The sequence below is a fragment of the Harpia harpyja genome, chromosome 13 (genome assembly GCF_026419915.1).
Source record: "Harpia harpyja isolate bHarHar1 chromosome 13, bHarHar1 primary haplotype, whole genome shotgun sequence".
In the NCBI taxonomy this organism is placed as follows: Eukaryota; Metazoa; Chordata; class Aves; order Accipitriformes; family Accipitridae; genus Harpia; species Harpia harpyja.
Genome location: NC_068952.1, coordinates 37,889,473 through 37,915,685, shown reverse-complemented (window position 1 = coordinate 37,915,685; position 26,213 = coordinate 37,889,473). Strand labels below are relative to the sequence as shown.

Below are 26,213 nucleotides of genomic sequence, written 5' to 3'. Positions count from 1 at the left end.
ATCCGTGGAAACTAGAGCTTCCCAGAAATTAGGTGGTGTAGCTTATGCTCACAGCTGAAACAGTCCGTATCTGCTTCTGCACTGGGAATTCTCCATCACACCCTTTCCGTGCTGTTACAGTTTGTCTATCTGGATGACCTGACCATGCAGTCTCTATACACCAATGTATTTTCTAAACAAAGCTGAGAGCATGAAAATGTATCGCTCCTCTGGGTTTGCGAGAGATAATAATACCTGCACATCTGCCAGATTGTGTTGCTAGTTACAAGAATGTAAAATGAGAGAAGGTCACAGTAGCTAATGGAACGGTCCCAAGGTTTATCAGTATGAAAGAGAAAAGAATTTAGTGGAGTTTAAAGAGGAGTAATGATTTCCTCCCTCTCACTGCAGCTGCTTCACCCCGTTTGCTCCTTTTTGCTTGATTATATACAAAACATAAAAAGTGAACAACTAAGCTAAGTGATGTGTTTTCCAGGGTTGCCATACCTTGTAACTTGATAATCATCATAATCCAGATTCACTGAGGGAAAGATTTATTTTGGCTGCTCTAAGAGGATGTTGGTGATGGATTTCTAATTTGTGAAGCCATAGGTATTTCTGTGAAGGTTTTAACATGCAAATAATTAGCTCTTTCCCTTTTTTAAAGGAGCCTTTCTGTCTTCACTACACTGATTCTCTAAGTACAGTTTATTATCTAAACACTGGTGCTTTGAGAGCTATTCAACGTCTGATTATGTCAGTGGGTAGACCAAGACAAAAACATGCAAAATCAATCAATTTATCTAGCTGTCCTGCTCAAATACTGTATGAAACAAGAGAGGCAAAAAACCCCCAAACCAACAACCAAAGAACTGAAAAAACACTCCATCTGTGCCTTGTAATCAAGTTAGCAAGTGATATGCTTGTTTTTTAAACCTTGTGCATGGACTGGAACAAAACACACTGTTTTGGAAACCAGGCCATTGTATAGATGGAATTATGTGCCATTTAAAGTATGAAGGTGTTTAACTTCCTGCCACCTTTTCCCCTGCAACAGAAGTCTTACCGATTTTGGTCATCTGCATTTGCAAGAAGCTGGCAAGGAGCAGTAGAATTCCGGACATAACTAGCCACTTTCTGTCAGTGTTTGCCAACAATTTGCAAAGCGTTTTCTGAACCCTGTGGGTTCAGAGCAAATGAGATTAGACTAAAGCTGAAACTCATTACACAGACTAGAAAATCCAGTCAGGATTCAACTTGTTCTGCTGTGGGTTGAACTGTGAAAAATCAAGAAGTAAATCCTGCTAGAGATTCAGAGAATAAGTGTGTCACCAGTCTTTAACTGACTTGAAAGAAGAGCAAATATTACTCATAGATTTTTTTTTGGTAACATTAAAATGACTTTTCTTTAACTGAAGAGAATCTTTTATTGATTGAAATTCTAGAAACCTGAAATTTTCCTGTCAGTAATTTGTGTGTTTGTAGAGTGCTTAACATTCTTGTTTTCAAATTTTAATTTCTGTTCACTGGATTATTTTGGGAATTATACAGAACCTGGTTTATTTACCATCTAAATTTCACATGATAAGAGACTGACTTTAAAGTTTCTGGAGAAACATTGGCTTGAGCAAATTGTCTCATTTATTATCTCTGCAGTGCCACATATACCAGTTTAGTAGTGATCAAAAATCCTCAGCAGAGGTGGTTTTCTACTGATTGGTGTGGACTGACTGGCATTCTCAGGCCCTGGGGTTTCTGCTCTTTGCTCCCTGGTTCATAGTTTCACGTAAAGGCTAGGAATGTGTAGACACGTAAGCTTTTCTCACATCCAGAAGAGATCTAGGACATATTTTTAATGCAGAGGTAAAAATATATTACTTTTTCTTGTGGGTCCTTGGTCTCCAGAGCAAATGGTACATCACCAATACCAGAATCACCAGAAAAGAAGGTGGAAGAATTTTCACTGTATCAAGAGGTTGTTCCAAAACTGGAAAGGAAGAGCAGAATATAAACATCTAAATGAATATCTAGATGAATAATTCATATAAGAAATCCTAAGAAGTTGGATTTTTACTGTTCCCTCTGAAAAGAATCAGTAGTTTAGGGGCTGTGGAGTCAGTAAGGATTTTTTTAAAGTGGCAGAGAAAGTATTTGGTTATCCATAGATTATATCTAGTATAGGAAAGGGGGGGGTGTCAAGATATCATTAGGACCACATTATGAAGTAGCTGCACGAAAAGGAAACTAAAGTTCCTAGCAGTATACAGCATGAACCAATGTAGCTGGTATTTGAGCTCTAGCAAACCTCTTCAAATACAATCCTTATATGCAATCAAAGAAAGATGTAAAAACTGTTTGATAAATCTAGTAGGCCCCTTCCATATAGCTTCTTGAGTATTTTTTCTTTCTTTTCCTTCCAAAAGCATCATCATGTGATCAAGAACTTCAGTCAGCCCTGGAGGAAGCTAAACAGCCCCAGAAAGACAATGTGTTCATTCCAGAGTGTGCTCAGGGTGGCCTCTACAAACCAGTGCAGTGCCATCCTTCTACAGGCTACTGCTGGTGTGTTCTGGTGGATACGGGACGTCCCATCCCTGGTACATCAACCAGGTAAGGGAATACATGTTCAGTGCTCAAAAGTTGTATAGAGAAGATGCCTTAGTGTGCATGTACTAGCATGTAGATTTCTATTGCTGGTGGAATTACATCATAGATCCAAAGAATCATAGAATGGTTTGGGTTGGAAGGGACATTAAACATCATCTACTTCCAACCTCCCTGCCATGGGCAGGGACACCTTCCACTAGACCAGGTTGCTCAAAGCCCCATCCAGCCTGGCCTTGAACACTGCCAGGGATGGGGCAGCCACAGCCTCTCTGGGCAACCTGTTCCAATGTCTCACCACCTTCAGAGGGAAGAACTTCTTCCTTACATCTAATCTAAATCTACCCTCTTTCAGTTTAAAACCGTTACGCCTTGTCCTATCACTACATGCCCTTGTAAGAAGTCCCCCTCTGGCTTTTTTGTAGGCCCCCTTTAGGTACTGGAAGGCTGCTCTAAGGTCTGCCTGGAGCCTTCTCTTCTCCAGGCTGAACAACCCCAACTCTCTCAGCCTGTATTCATAGGAGATGTGCTCCAGCCCCCGATCATCTTCATGGCCCTCCTCTGGACTTGCTCCAACAGGTCCATGTGCTTTTTGTGTCGGGGGCCCCAGAGCTGGATGCAGTACTGCAGGTGGGGTCTCACCAGAGTGGAGTAGAGGGGGAGAATCCCCTCCCTCAACCTGCTGGTCATGCTTCTTTTGATGCAGCCCGGATACGGTTGGCTTTCTGGGCTGCAAACACACGTTGCTGGGTCATGTTGAGCTTCTCATCAACCAACACCCCCAAGTCCTTCTCCTCAGGGCTGCTCTCAATCCATTCTCTGCCCAGCCTGTATCTGTGCTTGGGATTGCCCCAACCTGTGTGCGGGACCTTGCACTTGGTCTTGTTGAACTTCATGAGGTTCGCACTGGCCCATCTCTCAAGCCTGTCAAGGTCCCTCTGGATGACATCCCTTCCCTCCAGCGCATCAGCCGCACCACACAGCTTGGTGTCATTGGCAAACTTGCTGAGGATGCCCTCAACCCCACTGTCCATGTTGCTGACAAAGACGTTAAACAGCGCCGGTCCTAATACCGACGCCTGAGGAATGCGACTTGTTGCTGCTCTCCACTTGGACAGTGAGCCATTGATCACACATTGATCTTTCAGTGTGACCATCCAGCCAATTCCTTATCCATTGACTGGTCCATCCATCAAATCCATGTCTCTCCAATTTAGAGACATGGATGTCGTGTGGGACAGTGTCAAATGCTTTGCACAAATCCAAGTAGATGACATCACTTGCTTTTCCCTTATCCACCAATGCTGTAACCCCATCATAGAAGGCCACCAAATTTGTCAGGCATGATTTGCCCTTAGTGAAGCCATGTTGGCTGTCACCAATCACCTCCATATTTTCCATGTGCCCTTGCACAGTTTCCAGGAGGATCTGCTCCATGGTCTTGCTGGGAAACAGAGTTCTCACAGAGGTGAGACTGACTGTCATATAGGTTTTTTCCACTATGAAGTGAAATATTTCTAAGAGACATCAAAAGTTAAGGCCAGATGGTCACAGACTCCTTCACTGCAATGTCACAGGCAGTTTGCTTCCCTAGTCCTCTTTTTTACTTCTATTTTGTGCTGGGAAGCCAAGGCTTGGAGCAGGTAATGAATAAGCCCAGAGGAAACCTCACACTCCTTAGCCTGAATATAGAAGAACCAAGTAAGATGGTCTATACAGAAACCACATCCAACCTCAGAAATGTTCAGTTATTTTTCCAGCAACCTCCTCAACTATTTCATATGACTGGTTTTGATGGAACAACTGCTTGGGAACCCATAGAGAGGAAATATCATTTTAGTGTGTTATTAATAGAAGCTTGGAGTTCAGTCATCTCATCTGAGCCTGATATATGATAAAATGTTGTGAGCCACATAGAGCAGATGTAGGCAAGGCAAGTATCAGATTCCAAAGGATGTTATTTAGGCTGGTTATTGAGGTTTGGCCCTTGTAAGTATGCTATAGAAGCTCATATAAAGCTGATGGGCAGTATGGATATCTTGATGCAAACATAAATCTTCTGAAGCTTAAGCAAAAAGAATTTTTTATCATTTGCACAAGGTTTATGAAAAAACATTATAAGCTACTTGCTGTAAAGTATTATATTCTTGGGGAGTGTTTTTCACATATTCTTCAAGTGCTAATTTACTTATAGCTGTTTACACTGTAGTCTAGACTGTGCCAATTACAGTAACAGCTGAAGTGAGCATGACTTAAAGTTACTGTTGATCTGCTGTTTCTGGCAAGTTGAGATCTATAAACTGTCAAAACCAAAATAATCCAATTTGGTCCTGAAACTGTAGGATCAGTACACATATTGTGTGAGGACCTAGAGATGTCCTCCAGAGATTTCAGAGGCTCCCTTTTCTGCTCTTCTTCTGTCACTGTTTCTTGTTTTTAGTGCTAATCCTTCTTTGAATTATAGTTTAAATAATTTTATGGAGTCTTAGTTGCTATTCTCTAATTTGAGTCCAAATCATCGTCTTGTGCTTATCAAGCAGTGGGGCTTCTGCTGATGTTTTTGTAGTTCTTCTTTATGAGTATCATTATAGAATCATAGAATAGTTGAGACTGGCAGGGACCTCTGGAGATTCTCTAGTCCAACCCCTCTACTCAGAGCAAGGTCAGCTAGAGTAGATTGCTCAGGACCATGTCCAGTTGGACTTTGAATATCTCCAAGGATGGATAGTCCGCAGCCTCTCTGGGCAGCCTGTTCTAGTGTTTGATTACCATCAAAGTTAAAAAAATAAAAGTTTTTTCTTACATTTAAATGAAATTTCCTCTATTTCATTTTATGCCCATTGCCTCTTTTCCTGTCACTGAACATCACTGAGAAGAGTCTGACTTAGTTTTTGTTATTTCCCTGCCTTTGGATTTTTATAGACACCAATAAGATCCCCCCTGAGCCTTTTCTTCCCCAGGCTGAACAGTCCCAGTTCTCTCACACTTTCCTTATTATGTCAAACGCTCCAGTCCCTTAATCATATTCATGGCCTTTTGCTGGACCCACTCCAGTATGTCCATGTCCATCTTGTTCGGGGAGCCCAGAGCTGGACCCAGCACTCCAGATATATCTTGCCAGCACGAATGAGAAGGGAAGGATCACCTCCCTCGACCTGCTGGCAATACTCTTCCTAATGCAGCTCTGGAGGCTGTTGGTCTTCTTTGCTTCAAGGGCACATTGCTGCCTCATACTCAGCGTCCATCAGAAATCCCAGGCCCTTGCCGCAAAGTTGCTTTCCAGCTGGTTGGCCCCTATCCTGTGCTGGTTAATCTTCCCCAGGTGCAAGAATTTTGCATTTGCCTTTTTTTGAACTTCATGAGATTCCTTCCAGCCCATTTCTCTAGCTTGTTGAGGTCCCTGCGAATGGCAGCACAAGCCCCTGGTGTATCAGCCACTCCTCCCAATTTTGTATCATACGCAAACTTGCTAAAGTTGTTCTCTATCCCAGCATCCTGGTCATTAATGAAGAGGTTAAACAATATTGGCTCTGGTATTGAACTCTGGGGCACTCCACTGGTGACTGGCTTCCAGCTGAAATTTCTGCTGCTGATCCTAACTCTGAGACTGGCAGTTCAGCCAGTTTTCAACACACCTCACTGTTAGTTTATCTAGCACATACTTCATCAGTTTGTCTATGAGAATGTAATCAGAGACAGTGTCAAAAGCCCTGCTAAAATTAAGATAAACAACATCTGCTCTTCTCTCTTCATCCACGGAGCAAGTCATCTCATCATAGAAGGCTGCAGCGTTGGCCAAGCATGATTTCCTCTTCATAAATCCATGCTGACTACTCTCAATCACTTTCTTGTCCTTCATATGTTTTGAAATAGCTTCTAGGAGGATTTGCTTTCATCACCTTCCCAGGAATTGAGGTAAGGCTGACTGGCTTGTTATTCAGCTCCTCCTTGCCCTTCTTGAAGACAGAAGTGACATTTGCTTTCTTCCAGTCCCCAGGAACCATCCCCAGTCACTACAACCTTCCAAATATAGTTGAGAGTGGCCTCACAATGACATCAGCCAGCTCCCTCAGCACTTGTCGGTGCATTCCATCAGGTCCCATGGATTTCTCTATGTCCAGTTTGTTCAGACAATACCTGACTTGATCCTTCTTCACTGAGGGTAAGTCTTCCTTGCTCTAGACTTTACTACCGGTCTCAGGGACCTGGGGTTCCTGAAGACTGTTCTTACAAGACCAAGGAGAAGGTGACATTGAGTACTTCTGCCTTCTCTATGTCCTTTGTCACAAGGTCCCCTGTCCCACCCAGCAGCAGGCCAACATTTTCCCTAGTCTTCTTTTTGCTGCTGATAGGTGCATAATAAGTTCTTCTTGTTGCCCTTCATGCCCCCTGCGAGATTTAGCTCCAGGGGGCTTCGGCTTTCCTAACCCTATCCCTGCACACTTGGACAGTGTCTGTATATTCCTCCTGTATCACCTGACCCTGTTTCCACCCTTTGTATGCTTCCTTTTTAAGTCCGAATTTTGCTAGGTACTCCTTGTTCATCCTGCACATCGAGATTTATGAAAATGGAGGTGGTGATCCTTGAAAGTCAACCAACTCACTTTCCTATTCATATGTATAGTGTGCATGCAATAGGTGTGATTTTGGCTTCTACTGTCATATAGACTGGAATTCTAATTCTTCCCAACCCCTTGATGAATCATCTATGGATCTAGAATCAGTCTTGGTCATCTTTTTTTCCTGTTTGGTCTGCTGGCCTCTTGTGCTTGGCAACTACAGTCACTCAGCTGTGGGAAAAGAGGTGGCAGGGAGGTCTCTCACTGTGCTGTATGTCTCCAGAGTTGGAAGTCTGGCAAATTTAATTCAATCATTTCATGCATATGGTTCAGACACAAATCTTCCTTTTGTTCGCTGAGTGCTCTGCCTGTTGACTGATACTCAAAAGACCAATTGCTGTGGCTTTGGCCATTTCTAATTTGTTCAGCTTTGCTGGACTCAAGGGCAGTTCCCAGTGAAGCTCTGAGGAAGTAATATTTAGTAATATCCCTGGAGAGGACATTTCTGAGCACAGATGGGTAAGTAGAGTACTCAGTTTTAGGAGTTTCATACTAAATAAAGAATGACTGGTGTATTTAGGAATCTACAGTCCTGGTAAACAAGCAGGTGGGATTACTGCCTGGAGTTTAAGAGGAATGTCTAGACCTCATTTCTGAGAAAGATTTAGCTGGGCTGGAATCCCATGAATTATGTCTTGGGTTTTTTTTTTCTTTATATTGATGAAATTAATTTTTTTTCCCTAGCAGAGGGAAGTAAAGGGGGATCAGAATATGATGATGAATATGCAGTTGTCTTTTTGTAATTCTTTCTTATAGACTGGGAAGAATGAACATGTGACTCTTCCCTAGTTTAAAGAACCAGAGGCTAATGCAAAATGGTGTGTGCTATCTTCCAGCTTTCCACTGCAAAATACAAACTGGAAGAGTAGCTGTTAAAACTCTACAGCAGGAACTGATAGCATTAGTACTCCTGGTAGCAAGAAGGATGCATAGCATCCTGGAATCTCTGTTCTGCAAATCTGGATCAAATCACTAGGGGACAACAGTGAAAGGATAGACAGATCTGGGAAGCTGTTGCCAAAACAGCTTAGCATTTTGCATGTTGTTTGTTTAGAATACATTCATGAGGATGAAATTTGTCATATCATCAGGCTCTGAATACCACAATAAATAGTAGTCACATTAAATTAGACCCCCAAAATGAAGGGAAGTTATTAATACTCATTCACCTTCTAATGTGCTGTCATCTGAAAAAAAGATGATTTGTCATTGAAGGTATTCCAGAAAAAAAAAAAAAAATTCTAGAGTTAAACTAAAGATATGTGAATGAAGAACCACTCTAGGATATTTAAGACAGTAAAACTCCCAAGAAATATGTGAAGTTGTGGTATAAAGCTGGCTTTTATGAAAGCCTAGAGGAAACATCCATTTGACTAAAAGATGATAATGCATTTAAAGGGTAAACAACCATTCCCCCCAAAGTCTGTCAGTATGGTCCTCAGCAGCTGGCTCCCAATGCCTCCTGGACATCACAGCGTGACCCTCAGCCTTTTTGCTCAGCAGGGCCATGAGTCTGTGTTCTCACAGGCGACTTTTTAGCAGCTAGGATCATGGGCGAAGTAATCCCCAATCCACTTGCACAAGATTCTCTAAACTTAAAAAAGAACATAAATCAGCTGCTTCATGAGGCTGCCCATACTGTAGAATCCCTGTGAAAGCCTCTATCCTCTACTGCTTTGTACACTTCACTAAATCTCAGTGCTTCCCAGCAGACTGCTCAGAGGTATAAAGCAGCCTTCATAAGCCCTTGCCGACTCTAGATACACATCCACTGCTAGGGATTCTTTCTCCTTTAAAATTCAAGAGTAACTTGGCATGTCTTTTGACCACATTATTTTTAACCAGACAGTGCTCCATTCTGACATGCTATCCCTTTCCCACTCTTTCCCCATGAAAACTGAGGCAAGTGTGTTTTTCTTATCAGTTCTTAGCATGGCTGTTCCTTTATGGTAAATTTCTAATGATTCATTTTCTTTCTCCAGTTGCTTTAAAGAGTTAAATGTAGACTTTTCGCATTGCAGCATTTTAACACTTACTGGGCTTTAATAGATTTAGTTTGTATATGATGAACTACATGTGTATTTAACAAAAATAAAAGCCCAAAGGGTAGAAGAGTAGAGGCCAAAAAAGGCAGTGTAGGCACAGAGCAGTAACAATAACGGAAGAGGACGAGAGGAATGCAGAGTCAGGTATCAGATTAATTGGGGACCAGGCTGGTTGCCAGGTACTGCATTAGTGAGTGTTGCTCAGAGATTTCCCTTTCACTCTTTTCTTGGCTGATTGAAGTGGTCACCCATCAGGTATCTGAATCCAACCCATGCTATCAAAGCAGCTTCTATTCCTGCTGTTCTTTAGGGAAAAAAAAGTGCCTCTAGCTCTCCCATGTCCATGAAAACAACACTGTACCTGCTTGCAGGAGCCAAAGTTTGATGGGCCAGTGGGCAGTTTCATCAGATGATACGGAAATAAATTAAGCACTCAAAGGAAAAATAATATTGGGTTTTTTTTCATTCTGCCTGACAATTAAGATCAGAATACTCAGGTATTGGTCTTAGGGGCAGTCTGGCCTAGATCCAGGACATAGCCATGGTTTAATGCTTTTAAAAAGAATATTTTGTTCCAAAAATTTGGATTAGTATATTTTAATTAGACATTTTAGTATGCTTCTCAGTAAATGTCATTTTGGAGAACGTAGAATAGGAGAATTTCAAAGGAAGATGAGCAGTTGTATAAAATATGAAAGAACCCAGATGCAGTGAACAAGTATGTATGTGCACACACATGTATGTGGACACAAGTCATATTACTAAGTGTGTTTAACTGAGAATTGAAACTTTCTCTGAAATGCTACACACTGAATTCTGCAGCTTCAAACTACTTTAGGAGAATGAAAAAGTAAAATTTCTCAGAGGGAGATTTTGTCAAGTTGAGTGAAAAACCACCATGCATCGATAGTGGGACAGAAACAAAAAGGAGAGACTCAGCAGCAGATGCTCCATGCCTCCCAGTCTTGCATGAAAGATATTAGTAGTGGCGTTGCGTAAGTCAATGTTTGTTGGAAATACAAATAGCAGAGTTTCTTGTTACCAGCTGGACTAACAAAGTGACTTTAAGTAAACTCAGAAAGCATAAAGGAACCAGAATATTCAAGTAGCAGGTAGAGATTCAGCCTTTTTCACAATCCATTGCAAGCAGCTCCAGCCCAATTCCCTTCCTTCTGGAAACCCCATCAGTTCTTCACTCTTGTTCAAAATGTTAGCTGTTCATGGTTAGCCCTTCTTATGCAAACTAACATTTTTTTTGGAGAGGATACAGTAGCACATGGCTTTAGAGCTGCAGTAGTAGCTAACTACAGTACCTGGCTTGCTGGGATTTTGAAATTGCTTTTCTGGTGTTTCCCAACATGAATACTGTGTCAGATGTCAGAATTTGTCACATTGGTCATGCCTTTTTGATTTGGTAGGTGGGAGGAGAGCCTGACTTTGGTTTTGATTTTGTGGTTTTTTTGATTTTTTTTTTCAAAATTATTTTTTATTATGTATTACTTTATAGCAGTTCCCCACAGTTTTTTCCTTCCTCAGTTTTCCTCCCTGTAGAATGGGCTTTGGAATAGATAATATTTGTTTAGTTTGGTATCAACCTCAGAAGAATAAAGTTGTGCTGGCTTCTTTGAGGTAAGTGGAAAATAGGCAGATGAATTTGCATTGCCCCTTCTGAATGAAAAACAAGCTTATGCCCTGAATAAAAGAAGGTACAAGTTTAATTTGGACTACAAAATTGGAAGTAGTTCTAAATCAAATTAACCTTTGGTGGTTTTATTCTCTCCCCGTTTGTTCTTTAGGTATGAACAACCTAAATGTGATAACGGTGCCAGAGCTCACCCAACCAAAACAAAGGACTTGTACAAAGGACGCCAGCTTCAAGGTCAGTGAAACAGATAAAGCAATTTCTTACTCTATATCAAAACAATGTATCTTTTAGGTATGCTATATAGATTTGCCACTGACTGAAGTCTTTGGCTTTGGAACAATGTATGTAAACATGGGTCTTGGGATGTTGTCAGAGAAAGTAAGGCTCATTTTTCTCAGTAGTTTAAAGGCAGTCACATTTACCTACTGGGATTATTCCTTGCTGTTGTCATACTAGAGAAGTCGGCACATATGCCCAGAACAACTTGACGAGTACTTCATAATCCTTGTTCTAGCAATATTCATGGGAAATTGGCCTCTATCTTCAAATCAGTCTAAAAAATGTATCATCACTTACTTTTTTCCAAGAGTACTCTTGTCAGTTTACCTCAGAATAATTTCTCTGTTGTAGAAACAAACCTTGGTGTTAATTAGATTTTTCATTTTTCACACTTTTTATAAGCGTGTGAGAGATCTTATCTCTGGATAGTTGAGCTACACAGATGTCAGTAGACTTGCTTCATTTTTGAAATGACCTTTTAATATGTTTGAATAACTTGAGGTGTAGCAGGTTTAATGATATTGCACACGTTATGAGGAAATTATTAATTACTGTCAGCTATTGTAAAGAACCAGAAACAAACAAATTATGTGGGCAGATTTTTTGTGGCATGAAAAATATTTCAGTTTAGCAACCCAGAGAAACATCTAGACAATAATTCTGAACTAAACATGCCCATCAGTTGTGAAATGCATATTGAATGAAGCACACATTAATACCCTCTGTCATGAAATAAATTTAATTACAAGGTATAATAAAAAAGAAGAAATATGAATATGTTATTATACCATATATAATTATATGTTGTGTTCTACATAGAAAGAAGTCGATCATAGGATTAACTGTAAGCTGTCCAATTACTGTGGCTGTAAAAATGGCAAGTGTGACCCAAACCCATATCTAGCTAGGTATGATGGGACAGACAGACAGACAGACAGGAATAAGACAGACAAGGCAGACAAGGAAACGTACGTGCCATTTTAGATAGCCCTACTATTTTTTTCTGGATTTTTTGTAGAACCATGGGTACAATTCTGGTCATCTGTGTTCAGGGAAATGGATACACAGGAGAAGTTAGCTAGCAGTAATGTATCAGGGAAAGCAGCTACTTTCCAAGAGAAGGCAGCTAGCATTTGCTTCATTTTGAGAAACAAGACAAGGTCTGGAGGCAATATTGGGAGAGAAACTGTTTTCCTCTGTGACGATTTGGGCACAAGAAAAATAGGTATGAACTACCCTGAATGAATTTCACCTGGGAGCTGTAAAGTGGTTTCCAACTATTAAAGCAGTGAGGCAACAGCCTTCTAAAGGACTAGTAATGGGGCAGAAAATCTGGTTAGTTTTTTAGGTAGATCTTGATTACTTTATGAAAGAGACAGTGGGAGATAGGGTTGAATGAGTGAGGTACTCATTCTGCATTATGGCTTATCACTTAAGATACTGAACATGTATATACACTAAGAGATGAAAAGCTAATTTGCACTAAAAATTCACCTTGGGACATGAATTTCACGGCTCTTACCAAATTGTCTCCATTTCTCTTCCTTCACAAAAAAGGGATGGAGCATGCCTGACTTGAAGTTTTGCTGTTTAGCTGCTCACAGATTTCAGCAAGAACCATATGTGCCACATAAATCCTCAGATATGTGAAACTTTGTGGCAAACACACCTCTGTTGACAGTCAGATTGATGATGTGTATCCATCATTTCATCAGTCAGTACTTGCTTACTGAAGTTACTGCTGTTGTAACTTCAGGGAAGTTGGCAGGTATGTCAGGGATCATTTGGGAAATATTTTGGACCTTATTGCAGCCTTTCAATACTTAAAGGGGGCCTATAAGAAAGATGGGGACAGACTTTTTAGTAGGGCCTGTAGCGATAGGACAAGGGGTAATGGTTTTAAACTAAAAGAGGGTAGATTCAGACTAGATATAAGGAGGAAATTGTTTATGATGAGGGTGGTGAAACTCTGGGACAGGTTGCCCAGAGAGGTGGTCGATGCCCCATCCCTGGAAACATTCAAGGTCAGGTTGGATGGGGCTCTGAGCAACATGATCTAGTTGAAGATGTCCCTGCTCACTGCAGGGGGGGTTCGACTAGATGACCTTTAAAGTTCCCTTCCAACCAAAACTATTCTATCACATTTTACAGTCCTTACTCCATGGAAACCAATGGAAAGTTGGTCATCTTCAACAATTTATTTCAAACAGCACTTGCATAGTTACAGACTTGGGTAATTACTTGATTTCATGTATGTTTTTTCTGAGTGTAAAGAACTTGCACTCAGAACAGAGTATAGCAGAGCAGAAGCTGAAGAAACAAGTTTTGCACTAAAAGACGTCACTTGCTGATCACGCATACCTTTTGCTAAAAATGTTGAAGAAGCGTTTGCTAGCTGGAATCTTAGAGGGATGATGGGCAGGTGAAGGGTTTTAAGCTTTCACACATTGATTTCTTATCCAAACTGGTAGTGCTTTTATACAGTACAGTAACAAAGATTTATCCAAAGTCAAGACAATTTTCCAGTGAAACAATTAACAAGAACTTTCCGTGCTGTAATCTCCTACCTGATAAATTCATTTTCATTAAGTTAGGCAATGGTCTTTTGATTTTCTTTTTCTACTTTATGGTATTTTGCATTATGTGAGCTTTAGTCCAACAAACTACTGCAGCAATGTGAGTTCATAATTATCATAAATTATTATGTATGACATGGATTTGCTCTCTCATATCTTCCGTTGCTTAATCTTTGACTTCCAAATGCTTTATATTATTTTAAAATAAGGCAAATACCAAAATTTCCTAACATTTCTTAAATACTTAGGGCCTAGCTAGAAGAACCTCCCTCTTCTACTCTGCAGCAGCATGGAGTAAATACATGCCTATAGAAGTAACAGGGGGAAGAGGTTACTTCACAGTTGCAGTTGTGTTAAGGTGTTTATTTTTCTTTCACTGTCTTAAGGCTTTCTCTTTTCTCTCTCTCAACTAGTCTATTAAATGCCCAAGTCCTCAACTGGTAAATTTCTCTCTTATCATACAAACACTACATTAAGTAATAATGAATTGAGTTTATTTTAGATTGGTTTTTGTAAAAAGGAGGTTGAAATAGGATCTTGCACAGGCGTGGGTAGTTGTTAACAAGTAACACGTAAAATTGCACAAATGGCTAACACGAATCAACTTTTTAACAGAAATGAACCACTGTTACTCAAAGTTTCTCTATTGTAAGCAGTGTTGCAAAGGCATGTTTGCATTTGTGTTGACTAAATTTAAATACAGCCTCTGATTACTGAGTGGTGCCAGGACTGAATAAAAAATATAGGTTAATTGTGTACTTACTTTCAAGGAATAATACATTTTTGAAAGAATGGGTTTGCTTGATTTGCAGCTTACACCCACAAAAATGCAGTAGCCCTGGGTGAAACCACTGTGACTGCCTGCCGTGTAAAACCAGGAAGATTTTAAAACAATTACTTTATTACTATGAATGATCTTAAATAGGATAAAACCCACTGGTACATCCTCAGGTGGATTAAATTGGCATAGTTCTGCAGCTACGCTGATTTATCCCACCTGAAAATTTGAACCCATTACATGTTAAGCCAAATATTTTTAGCAAGAATTTGCAAATAAATCAAGATGCACGTTTTGGCAAACACTGATATCTTGTTAAGGCAAAATTGTAGAAGGTAAGGGCCCCTTGGAGTCTGTGGCAAAATTCCCACTGATTTAAACCGAGCTGAGAATATATCGTCACATCCTAAGGGTAACTTAATATAAAGCATCTGAAATTGAAGGCTAATCTAATGTTTGTAAGAACGATCCAAGCCACCTGTATCTGCTAGATTGGGCTGGAAGTTATATAATAATAATTCTTCCCATTAGATTTCAAGTCCTTTTTTTAAAGCCAAAGCATTTTTCTGAGGTTACCTGTGGTTTTGATCCTTCTCAGAAACTAGTTATTCCGAGATAATGAAAATGAACCCAAAATGGAGTCTAGAGAATGTCACATACTGGGGAAACAGAAGGATTTTTTTATTCTTCTCACGGTCAGAGTTTTCAAACGTTTGTAGTTTGACCTTTCGTTCTCCCGTGTGTTATACAGTAAAATGGAAGCCCTGTGATGAACTGACATATTCTGTGGTCTTGAATGGTTTATTTCAGACTTTTGGATAACTGGTGTGTTAAACAGAAATTCAGTTTTCTACACAAGCTGGTCAAGAGCATGTAAACGGGTATAGCATGAAGGCTGGTTAAGCTAAACCTGTAATATGATGGAATGAGGTGTAGGTGCCCCTGTATTTTCCTAAAATCATGAGTGGTAATAGGTCAAATTCAGCCAAGCTGAAGAAATATTGGTTCCTGTGACTGTATTTTTTCAGGCTGGGTCTATGGGTGAATGTATTTTCAAGCACCGTATGCATTCATTACTTTTTAATAATCAGTAAGATATTTTTCAGCATGCACCCTCAATAGATGCATATTTATTTATAAATTATATAGATGTACTACTGTACTAATATATTAAGTACATTGTAGAACATACCCAAATATAGAAATTAAAAAAGGATGAAATAAAGATGAAATAACCACAATTTTAATTTTTTAAATTTTATTTATTACTAGTAAAAAAATATTTTCTTCCTGCACTTCAATTGATTGTCTTGTATCCCCCCTGGGGTACGTGCACTCCGCTTCAGAGACCAATGCCTTAGAAAATGGATAAACTACTTGTTCATAAAGCTAGTCTTGCCTCTGCTCTAAGCAACCTGGAAGAAAGGGGCTTGGATATATAAAAGAGCAAGACATGATAGCATATTGAGACACTGCCAGACCACTTGGCTAATTTTCCTCAAGGGCAAATCTTTTTCTTATTTAAAAAGTATGCATCGAATGCAAGTAGGCTCTGTTTTATGCTCCGCTGTGTGTGAGGGCTGGATAAACTTTGGATAATCCTTTATATAGTTGAAGATTTTTGTATTCTTACTTGACCCGGGAATTTGTCTGGGTTATTCTGTAATACAATTTTCATTACCAAGACCTGAAATTTGGAAAATAAGTGGAAAAATTTGAAAAGTGTTATGGGAAATATGATTTTGCTCACACAAAATTCTTTAATTAGAAGTACTCTTATCTTTTATGCAGGAAAAAAAAAAAAAGAAATCCAAATGAGTAAAAGGCACACAAGCTTGAGAGAGGGACACAATGTCAAGCTGGATTTTCAGACATTACTGGGTTTCTGTGGTTTTGTGGCTTTAAGTCAGACCATTAATTTTATTTACATTTAGTTTTGGCTTGTTTGAGTTTCTTCTTTTCTTTAACATAGTATGTTTTTTGAAGTTCCTATAGCTGTGATACTTCCTCTCATACAAAAGGATAATTTGGGAGGGGAAACGGTAGTTTGGAAATGACAGTGCCTTATAAACTGTAACAGTAATTCAATCTACTGACTTGGGTGAATGTGCAGATTCAGTAAGTCCATCTACTAAAAGTCCTGAAAGTCTCCCTTTTCTATTTTCTCAAAATAGCGTAGCTCTTCACTGCTGAATATTTCCGTTTCCTGAGATGCTGATCTCAGTTAACCCAGCTGGAATTCAGTAGAATGCATCAATTGCATTGAAGTTACTGTAGATTTCTACTGGTGAAATAAGATCAGCATTTCACTCTTATTTTTGTCCTTCCTGGCAATCCTGCAGCTTTCTGAAAAGCCTCACTTCAGATGCTTTTCTTTACAATTTTCGATCCCAGAGCATTTCTCCAAAAGGTTGAGTGTTTTGGGTTTTTGATAGCACTAGTTAATAAGCATCTGAAAGGTTTCCATTTTTAATGTCTAGGGCTTATTCAGTGACAGAAGAAGGATCCAAATTAGAAAAATTGGCATCTTTGCTCAGCCTCTATAAGACAGATTTCGAATTCTCAGTTTAGACAAGAGTATAGACCACTGCCCCCTCCTCCCCGCAACCCAAACCCAAACCCCATTGCTTTCCATCCAGGGCGTAAACTCCGCTGATCACTGTGTCAACACTGTGATAGTCTACGGTTCAAGTCAACCTAAGAATGTTAAAATATTACTTAATTGAAATGTCTTGGTGCATGTCCCTGGTATAGTCAATCAACTTAATAACAAAAGTATTCCCTTAAAACTCTTCCTTAACTGTGGTTGTGTTGAACTACAGGTCACAGCCTACTAGTGATTCTGTTCTCTGCTATTGTTTTGTCCTATGAATCTTCGGAAGCTTAGTTTAACCTTGGCCATCAAGCAGTTAATATTTTCTCCCCAAAATCATGCATGAGAGCTGTTTAACTGATTTGTTTATTTCACATTTGCATTACTCAAGAGAAACAAAAGTATTCTAACTGTCAATTTTCTTCCTACTGTAATGGTTTTATTTACTGTGTTTCTGGTGGGATAATCCAGGACTGACCCTGAACAGTTTATATTTTGTGGAGCAAAACTCATGATTTATGTTATGGGGGAATTATGTGTGGATAAGTACAGTTTTCTTTTGGTTGTTGGCAGTGCATCTTCTTTTTCCAAAGTTAAAGAGAAATAATCGGAAACGCTTAAACCATGATGATGCAAGGCCCACAGCCAAACAGCTATCATATAAAGTGTCTTACTTCAAAGGCACCTTTGAAAAAAAGAAAGTGATAGAGGCTTAACTGCTTTTCCTTTTGAGGTATGTTCCATTATACTTTTACAGTTACTCCACTGTTGACTATGAGCACATCAGCTTTCATAAGGTACCAGACTATTTCTCAGCTAAAACTCTGAGGTATCACCACTGGTCTGCCTCACCCCGCTTACTGTCGTTTCACACCTGTGAAACGTTCTTCGTTTCCTCTGTGTAGTCCCATACTGGCACCGAGTAGAAGATAATCTTACCTTACTACACATTCTTAAACATTTGAATAATTAAAACTTTGCTTCTCTTTAAGGGTATCAGTTAAGTAATTGAGTATTTCTGATCACAATGCAGATTATATACATATGCCTGACTTCCCATGAGCTTCAAATTGTTAGGTCAATTGGCCTGTAACTTTCTCCACTGAGCTGTGATTTAAAAGGATTATATTTTTATGATGTAACCAGCTTTTTGGCTGCATGAGCTAATATTTAAAATATCCCTTTCTGCTATTGAATCTTAAAGCTCTGAGTTGTCAAACAACCATTTGAAGTTGCTGGCTGTTTTGAATAAGCCTGTAACTATCGTCCTGAGCCCTATACTGCTTTATTTACTGAGAGATACTTGGCAAGAGGGCTCTATATGGAGCAGACCTGCCAAGTTAAGTGTTTGAACTGTGACCAGGAGATGTTGGGGCAAAGCCGGCGTGAACCACCACGGCAGCGATGGCAGAACAGAATAGCTGCATGGCAGGGATGAAGGAGGAGGCCTGCCCGGAGCCTGGCAGGTCTTGCAGGGCGGACGGGAGCCGTGAGGCTCGACAGCGAGGTGCAGAGGGGTGCTGGCAGGCTAGGCTTGCTCCTCCTCAGCCCTGTAGTGCTGGGGGGGGCCAGGGGAATGGCTGCTTCCCCTTCCAAAGCCGTAGTTTAGCCAGGAGGAAGCCTGGCTTTCCAGCCCTCTGCTATCTTGAGCGGCAGAGTGCCCACATGGTAACAAAAAAGCTTATCTGAGTACTGAGTACTTATTTGAGTACTTATTTGGTGCCCTAGGGAGGACATTGGCCTACAGTGGTAATTCTCATGACTACCTAGGTCTACTGGTCAACCCCCCCATAAAAAGGGGGGTCTGCAGCAGTAAGTCCTGAGGCCACTGCTGTGGCTTCAGAGCAGCTGACCCTCCAGGGAGGACTCTGTCTCTTTAACCCACAACAGTTTGCTTGGGCTTTTGGATTGAGTAGCTTCAATATTATTACCCTATTGTCTGGCTACATGATTATATTGTAGTCTCCCAGCGGGCAGTTTTGCTCCAGAGGAAGGCAGGCCTGCAAGTTATTTTTCAAGGCTCTGCAGATCATGTTTATTTCCTGCACACCCTCTTCTGTCCATCTCCCCATCCTGTCTTTAATTACTAATGGTCTGGCCACAGTTCTTCATATTGCTTTATTTTTGCCTCAATTTGTAGTCATTTCTTAACAAAAGAGTATCTTCCCCCCAACCTAAAGCAGGAATATTAATATCTGAAACAAAAAAAATGCTCAAGCACATAACTTAAGAGCTGCTCTAACTTCCAGTTGTGTGTGAATTTGTCTAAAAAAATTACAGTGAAAGTGTTTGAGCTACTAGTAAAGAGCCAGTGAAAGAGACAGCTGTATCACAGCTAGCAAAAGAGAAAAGCTGGCTAATTAAAGGTGATGCTACTGGCTCAGCAATAGCATTTCATTCATTGCTCTACTTAATATTAACCTATAATTTTGTGTTTATTTTAAAGGGCTATATTAGGACTAATAAACAATGACTTCATTTGCTTCTCAGCATTAAAAAAAATGCTGGAGGCTACGCCAAAGAATATAAATTCTGTTTCTCACCTCGCTTGTTGCTGTCCTCCCTTTCCAGACAAATCCGTTGTTACACAGAGCAGCCTTGCCGGCTGTGCTGCTCTGTGCCCTTGGGTCCTGCTCGCAATGGGACACGTGCCCAGAAAGGGAGGACGTTCTCCTGTGCCTGGCTGGCTTCAGGGAGGTTGTCACCTCCCAGCTGTACAGTCACCCTCTCTGCACCAGCACTCTCCAAATGGGTTTCTGATTGTGGTTTTTGCCTTCTGGGCCAAAGAATGATTAAGTGAGAGAATGCTTGCCCCTAGAAATGCCTTTTTGAAGGCTGAGTGGACGTCAGAAAAGTTCCACTGACCCTCTTGAAGCTGTGTTGGTTTACCCATCGGTGATGTAAATATGTAGACAAGTGCTGCCCCCTGCACTTGATGATTTTGCCGTTGATGCTGATAAAGATGGACCCTTTCCTTCCATCTTTACTAGGAGTGAATGTGTATTTACATATACAAGTACACACGCATAAAAAATACTTGTTTTTCCCTCAGTGAGATGTAATAAACTAAGTGAAACCCGTTCTGCCATAAAACTTCAGTAAAGCTGAAAAAAGGCATTTCAGAAAGGTATTTTAATTCCTAACTTTAATTTATCTCTACATTTTAATCCATACATTTAATCCATAATTTAATACATACGGTGTTCTAAATCCAGCAATGAAAAAGCTTTGGTTGAACACATTCGTTTTTCTTTTAAAAACCAGAACAGCATCATGGATAACAATCTCATTATCATAAGTATCATTAACTCATGGAGCTGATTTAGAGAGGTTTAATTTTTTGTTTTGTCTTTTACTGAAAAGTTTCTAGCCGCTTTATAAATCTGTGCTTATATTTAGCAGTTCCCTACCTCCACATGGTGTAATTTTGCTTGGATATCTCTGAACTGCTTATAGGAAGGAGCACACCCATTAACAATGATTGAAACAGCAAACTTCCTACCTAAAAGCAAATGCGGTCTTGCAAGACAGTGAAAGTTTGGACAGACTTTGTCATGCCATGGCAGATTAACCTGTAATGAGAAGATGTAATACACAGCCCTCCTGGATGAAACTCAGAGTGCATTACTAGTCAAACCACACTCAGCAGAGCAGGAAAATCTACCATAGGCTTGTAGTCATCACACTAAAGAGGGGGGAAAAATATCCGTAAGGCATTCGTTCTTACCCATTCAAGCAAATGGTCATTTTTGTAATATCTAAAGGTAGAATAGACAGTTTGATATAGGCATATTCAAAGAGTTCAGATCCCTATGCTAGAACTATGTCTGTGTGTTGCTTTGGTATGTGTTTTAGGTTGAATCTCTTTCTGGAAGTGCCTGTCTCCATTGACTGTAGAGGGAGCAAGTACGACTAACATCAGTAGCTGAATATATTTTGATAGCTCAAGTTAAATGACGTAATTGCCACCTTACCTGAACAGATCAGGAAATGAACAGCTGTGGTATTCCACAAGCAGTGAGATACAGCCTGGCTTTGTCTCTGCTGTGGTCGATGGTATTCAGCTGAAATTGGATCACACAGCAGCATTTTTTCTTGCACTGTTCCACTCCGAAGTGCTTTTAGCAGGGAAATAAGTCTCACAATAGTAATAGGGTATGCGAGCACCTGTTTGAAAAATGGCATTTTTTCAGATACTCCTTTATCTCACTTAAGTATTTGGAATATTATCTACACTGTGGATATCGGGTCAGGGGGACGGGGAGAGGAATGACTAATGGCTCCCTGAAACCAGTTTAGTCTAATGAAATCTTAAATTTCATTCTCCTTAAACTAGCACTCCATGTAGACTGCTCAGCCCTGCTTACTGATGACAAACCCCAAGCCTCTGTACCTGGACTAATAATGCTCTGTACTTCAAGAGATTTCTGTTGGTCAGCATTCAGCTGCTCAAAAGCCTGTAGCATTGAGCCCTCCTGGGAGATAAATAGAGAAACTCTAGAACTGAGAGCTGAGCCCTTCCTTTTATCTTTATTCTTTTTTTCTAATACCAAAAAGATGAAGGAAATGAATTTATGTGAAATGTTTTAATGCAGAGATTAGCCTAATCAAGAAATCCACAAGAAAGTGCAAAACAGTGCATGTTAAACAGCTTTGTTTCTTTTAGCGAGGGCTCTGAAGAAAATGCATGTGAGTATTAAGAAAATCACTATACTTATTGTCTTTTAAAATAAATCTGAAGTTTACAGTGAAAATACCTCAGTGCTTTTTAAAACAGCTGCTTGTAAGTAAATGACTATAGATACTGAGGTATTGTCTGTGCCAAGTATAAAATCCTAGCATAAGCAGAGTGAAACTTTGATCACATTGGAACCTGAAAGGGATTAAAATATTTGCCCTCATTGAACAAACTTTGATGCTGTATTCCTAAAGCTACTAAGCTTCAAGAAATGCATTTAAAAAATCTTGAAATAATTTCTGGTACAGTGAAGACATGGGAGAGGTATCTCATAATAACTTGGGGCAACCGGTTTGCAGTTCTTGGGTGAGGAGTAGAAAAAACAACACAAGAAGAGGGAAAGATTGATGTAGCATAAGCTCAGTGTTTTCTGCCAGAGTACCTGCAATCATTATCATCTCACCATCTGAAAGATGGCAGGAAAAACTCATATAACTGGATGGAAAAGGCGAAAACCTTTTAGTCTGCCAGGGCTGTAATCATAATGAAAAATGACACCTGAACCTTATCATGACAGTGAGTGGGAGTCACATAAGACACTATTTTCTCTAAGACGCATGGTATGGGGCTTCTCCTTTTTCATCTGATAGAGTATAAACTGAATAAAAACATGCCATTGATTTGTAAGGCTGTTCCCTGCAAAATGGATAGCGTTCTTTTGTGTTTTCGTACTTGGATACAAGTTCTCCTTGATTATCCGGCAGAAACAGCTCTCGTGTTTAATCTGTGGACAGGGAAAAACAAATATTTTCATTTTTCAATGAATGTATATCTGCAGCTATATTTTCAAGAGAGAACAACAATGGTTAGGCATTTATTCTTTGCATTTAGTCACTTGGAGAAGTGTTTCAGTGTTCAAATAAAATGAGCACTTAGTTCCCGTTGAGTTCAGTGGGATTTTCAGTTCCCAGCAACTTTGAAAAATACCCTGTACTGATAATAAACCACCCTAGTAATTTTGTGTTTTGTATCAAACAGTGACTTTTTGAAATCGAGGCAGTTATGAGGTTAGGGCTTGTGTAAAATTAAGCTAGTGTAAGACTTCCCAACATTTTGAGTAATTTAATGTATAATACAGAAATAACATCAGTTTTGGCTGATGAGTAATGACTGAAAGTGTCAAGCAATGAGTTTAGCTCACTTGTCAAGGAAAATGAACAAGATATAGTAAAAATTGTTGATACTCTCATCTCACATCAGTAGGTATATTTTTCTGAAGAAAATATTTTGATTTTAGCCTGCTGCATTAATCTTTCTGTTAACTTACTTTTGAGAAAAAGGCTGTCTCTGACAGAGAGTATATTCGATGCTCAGACTTTCTAGACTTTTCACGTTTTTTCATGGCTTACCTGAGAAGACCAGCGGAACTGGTCACCAGTGTAAGAGGCAAAATCAGTGTTGCATGCTCTCAGTGACATTGGTTTTATTTTAGAAAGTAAAATATCGGTATTAAGCAGAGTTTCCAGCTGAGGCTCAAAGGTAATGCCAGGTTATGTCCTCCCAGACATGCGGGATCAAAGACATGATTGACTATACGTGCTATGTCTTGGTAGGAAAGTGCTATACTTGGTAAGGACCCAGCGCACTTCCTTGGCAAGGACGTGCACACTGTGGTGCAGCCACAGATGGAGGACGGTTTACCTGCTACTATTAATATGGAGAACCTGGGACCAGACATGAGCTGGGGAAGTTTCCGTGCTTAGTATAGTTAATTGTTTGTATCACAGTAGTTTATAGCTGTGTAGTCTGGGATCCCAGTGTTCTGGGCACTGTGCAAACACAGAATAACAAAACGATGCCTGGAAAATTTGCAGTCTAGCTGACTGCAAAGCCACTTGGACAATGGGTGGACACATGCCATCGACTGAAGAGGCAGTGAAAGTTCCTGCCAGTTCCTCAAAGTGCTTCAGTCTGCCAACATGTGTCACCTCCGTTTCACACTTGCTGAGCTTAAGCCAGCTGGCTTTCCTCCAGGTCCCTTTTTGCATCAGGTATTTAGAGAGCGGAGAAGGCATTTCTCTGGGCTCAGTGAAGAGGTGTAGAAGAAATATTCTCTTTCACAAAGATGACTGTGTACAAGACTATCTCAGAGGTTTTCAAATACATAATGTTATTCCTCGCGTTCAATACAACTTGTAGGCCTCCACAACTGAGAGCCCTCGAGGAGGAAATGAAATTACTCCATACAAACATCTGGGAATTCTTTCAACGGATTCAGAATGCTTCACAAGATTCAGAAATTTGCTTCTCTATAGCTCAGCAGGAGTGCTACTGTTCATAGATTCCTGATGTTAGCATATGGCAAAAATCCATGAATAATTTGGGGAAATAAATTATTCACAAATTTTGCCCTTTATGCTTGTGAAGTTCTTGAATTTGTTTGCTATCTAGAAATGTCTTCTGGTAAAGCCTCTTGGTCTGTAAGTCATCCACAAGCAATTCATTGTAAATATTCCTAAAATACAATTCATGACCCACTGAACCCTGATCCTGCAAACACTTACCCACATTCTTCTTGTGATTAGTTCCATTAAAATCAAAGGAACTTTTACATGTGGTTGTAAAGTTAAGCCCAGGCATAAGTGTTTGTAGGACGAAGGTTTAGGTTGGTTCCATAACCCTTGATATTCTGCGTGCTATGTAGTCTCTGATTGCTAAATGAGATGCAGTCACTCAGAACCTGTGGAAAGTCAGAGTTTTTCAGCCCCAGGGTACTACTCCTGTTCCCTAACTGGAGAGTTACAGAATCCATCCTTACGATGAATTTTGGCTTCTTTGAGTACATAATCCAGATTTGCTGGTAGTGATCCAACTTGAATTTAGCTTTGGAACACAGTTAAATGCAAAGCAAAGGTTATTGAATCAAATTCATTTAAGAATCAGAGTGAATATTCATTGGCTTTTTTTATGACTTATTCATCACTACAGACCCTTCTGTGCTGTGAACTGTATAACAGGGAAAAGTACTGATAACAAAGAGTTTGAGTTCCTAGGTTTTGTAGCCATCCACAGTTATAACAGAAAATGTTTACTAGAGCTGGGCAGATTTGTTCACAGAAAATAAACCTGGAGTTTGAAAAATTTAGCTAGCGCTCTGAAGAGAAAAGCAAAATTTAGGCATAGCTATTGACTGGCATATTCAACTATGTAGTTAGCAGTATTACAGCTACTATATATCTGGTGGTGAAAAGAATATGCTGCATTTTGGATTTAACATATAAATTGTATTTGGCATTGAGTTCTACAGTCTCACTTGCCGTTATTCCTATGTGTCTCAATTTGAACACTTCAAGCAGGAAGGCATTGTGAAAAACTCCATTAGTTGTGTATGTATTTGTATATGTGTGCATCTAAATAATCACCAGGGACTAAAAAGGGTTACTCCTTCATGTATGCTGGAGAATTCCATCCCCTTAATTTCAGTTCGGAGAAGTAATATTTAAATGGTCATGAAACAAGATCTCTGAACCACAGAAAAGAGAAGATTCCTGGTTTTCCATTAAGATATGTAGCACATATTTCCACCACTGGAAATTTTTCAATATATCTGGTACTTGATCCATTAGGCTTTGAATGCAGAAAGTCAATTTTAAGTTATTTAGAGAAGTATTTTATTAGTTAGAATTTTTATCTCCCTCTGAGATCTGTATAGCTGAATTCACAGTATCAAAGAAAGAGCTGGAAGGATACAAAAAATATTCCCAATAAAATGTTTTAAAACTCTCTAAAATATTTATACAAGAGAATTTTGGATTCTTCTTTCCCTAAATAACATGTGCTTGTACAGGGTTTGTGAAGGTGCATTGGGGTATAGTTTCTACTGGTGTTTGTTTGGGGTGATGCGTGCTTGTAATTTCACCACGCAGGAATAATGTGTTTCTGATTTATGCAGATTAAAAGCTTTTATATGATAGCTTACATAGCCCTAAATTTACATCTGTGCTTATACTAACATGCACATATGTACACACAGAGATCCTCTTATGCCTCTCAACTCACCCTCCTATGAAAGGGTCTTAATCAGGTTCTACTTATCAATATATTGAAGCCAGCTCAATAAAGAGTTTTCTCATGTACTGAATTGAACCGAACCCATTCTGTGAACTGTATCCTATTTCTGCTGTTTGTAACGAACTCTTGTGACATACTTTAAAGAAACAAATTACATTTTTCCTCAGCCTCATTCAAGCCGACTGTACTATTCAAATTTAAGAAAACAGTGGTTTTGCTATCAGAATTTTAAAATTCGTTAAAAGCCATTTTATTAAGAATAAGAAAAATAAGTAAATACCTATTATGTCAGTACTTCCTCTAACATTAGTTCATATCATCCAGATGATATATAGGTAACTGCTTG

The 26,213-nt window shown here is 39.7% G+C and overlaps 1 protein-coding gene across 3 annotated transcripts in view; it reads left to right on the top strand.

Moving 5' to 3' along the window:
• Positions 1 to 26,213, top strand: part of SMOC2 (SPARC related modular calcium binding 2) — a 149,872-nt gene that overhangs the window by 100,136 nt on the left and 23,523 nt on the right. For all 3 annotated transcript variants that reach the window (XM_052806066.1, XM_052806064.1, XM_052806067.1), the window contains exons 8-9: positions 2,403 to 2,589; positions 11,044 to 11,126. In XM_052806066.1, the coding sequence (XP_052662026.1) occupies positions 2,403 to 2,589; positions 11,044 to 11,126 (270 nt within the window). The remainder of the gene's footprint in view (positions 1 to 2,402; positions 2,590 to 11,043; positions 11,127 to 26,213) is intronic.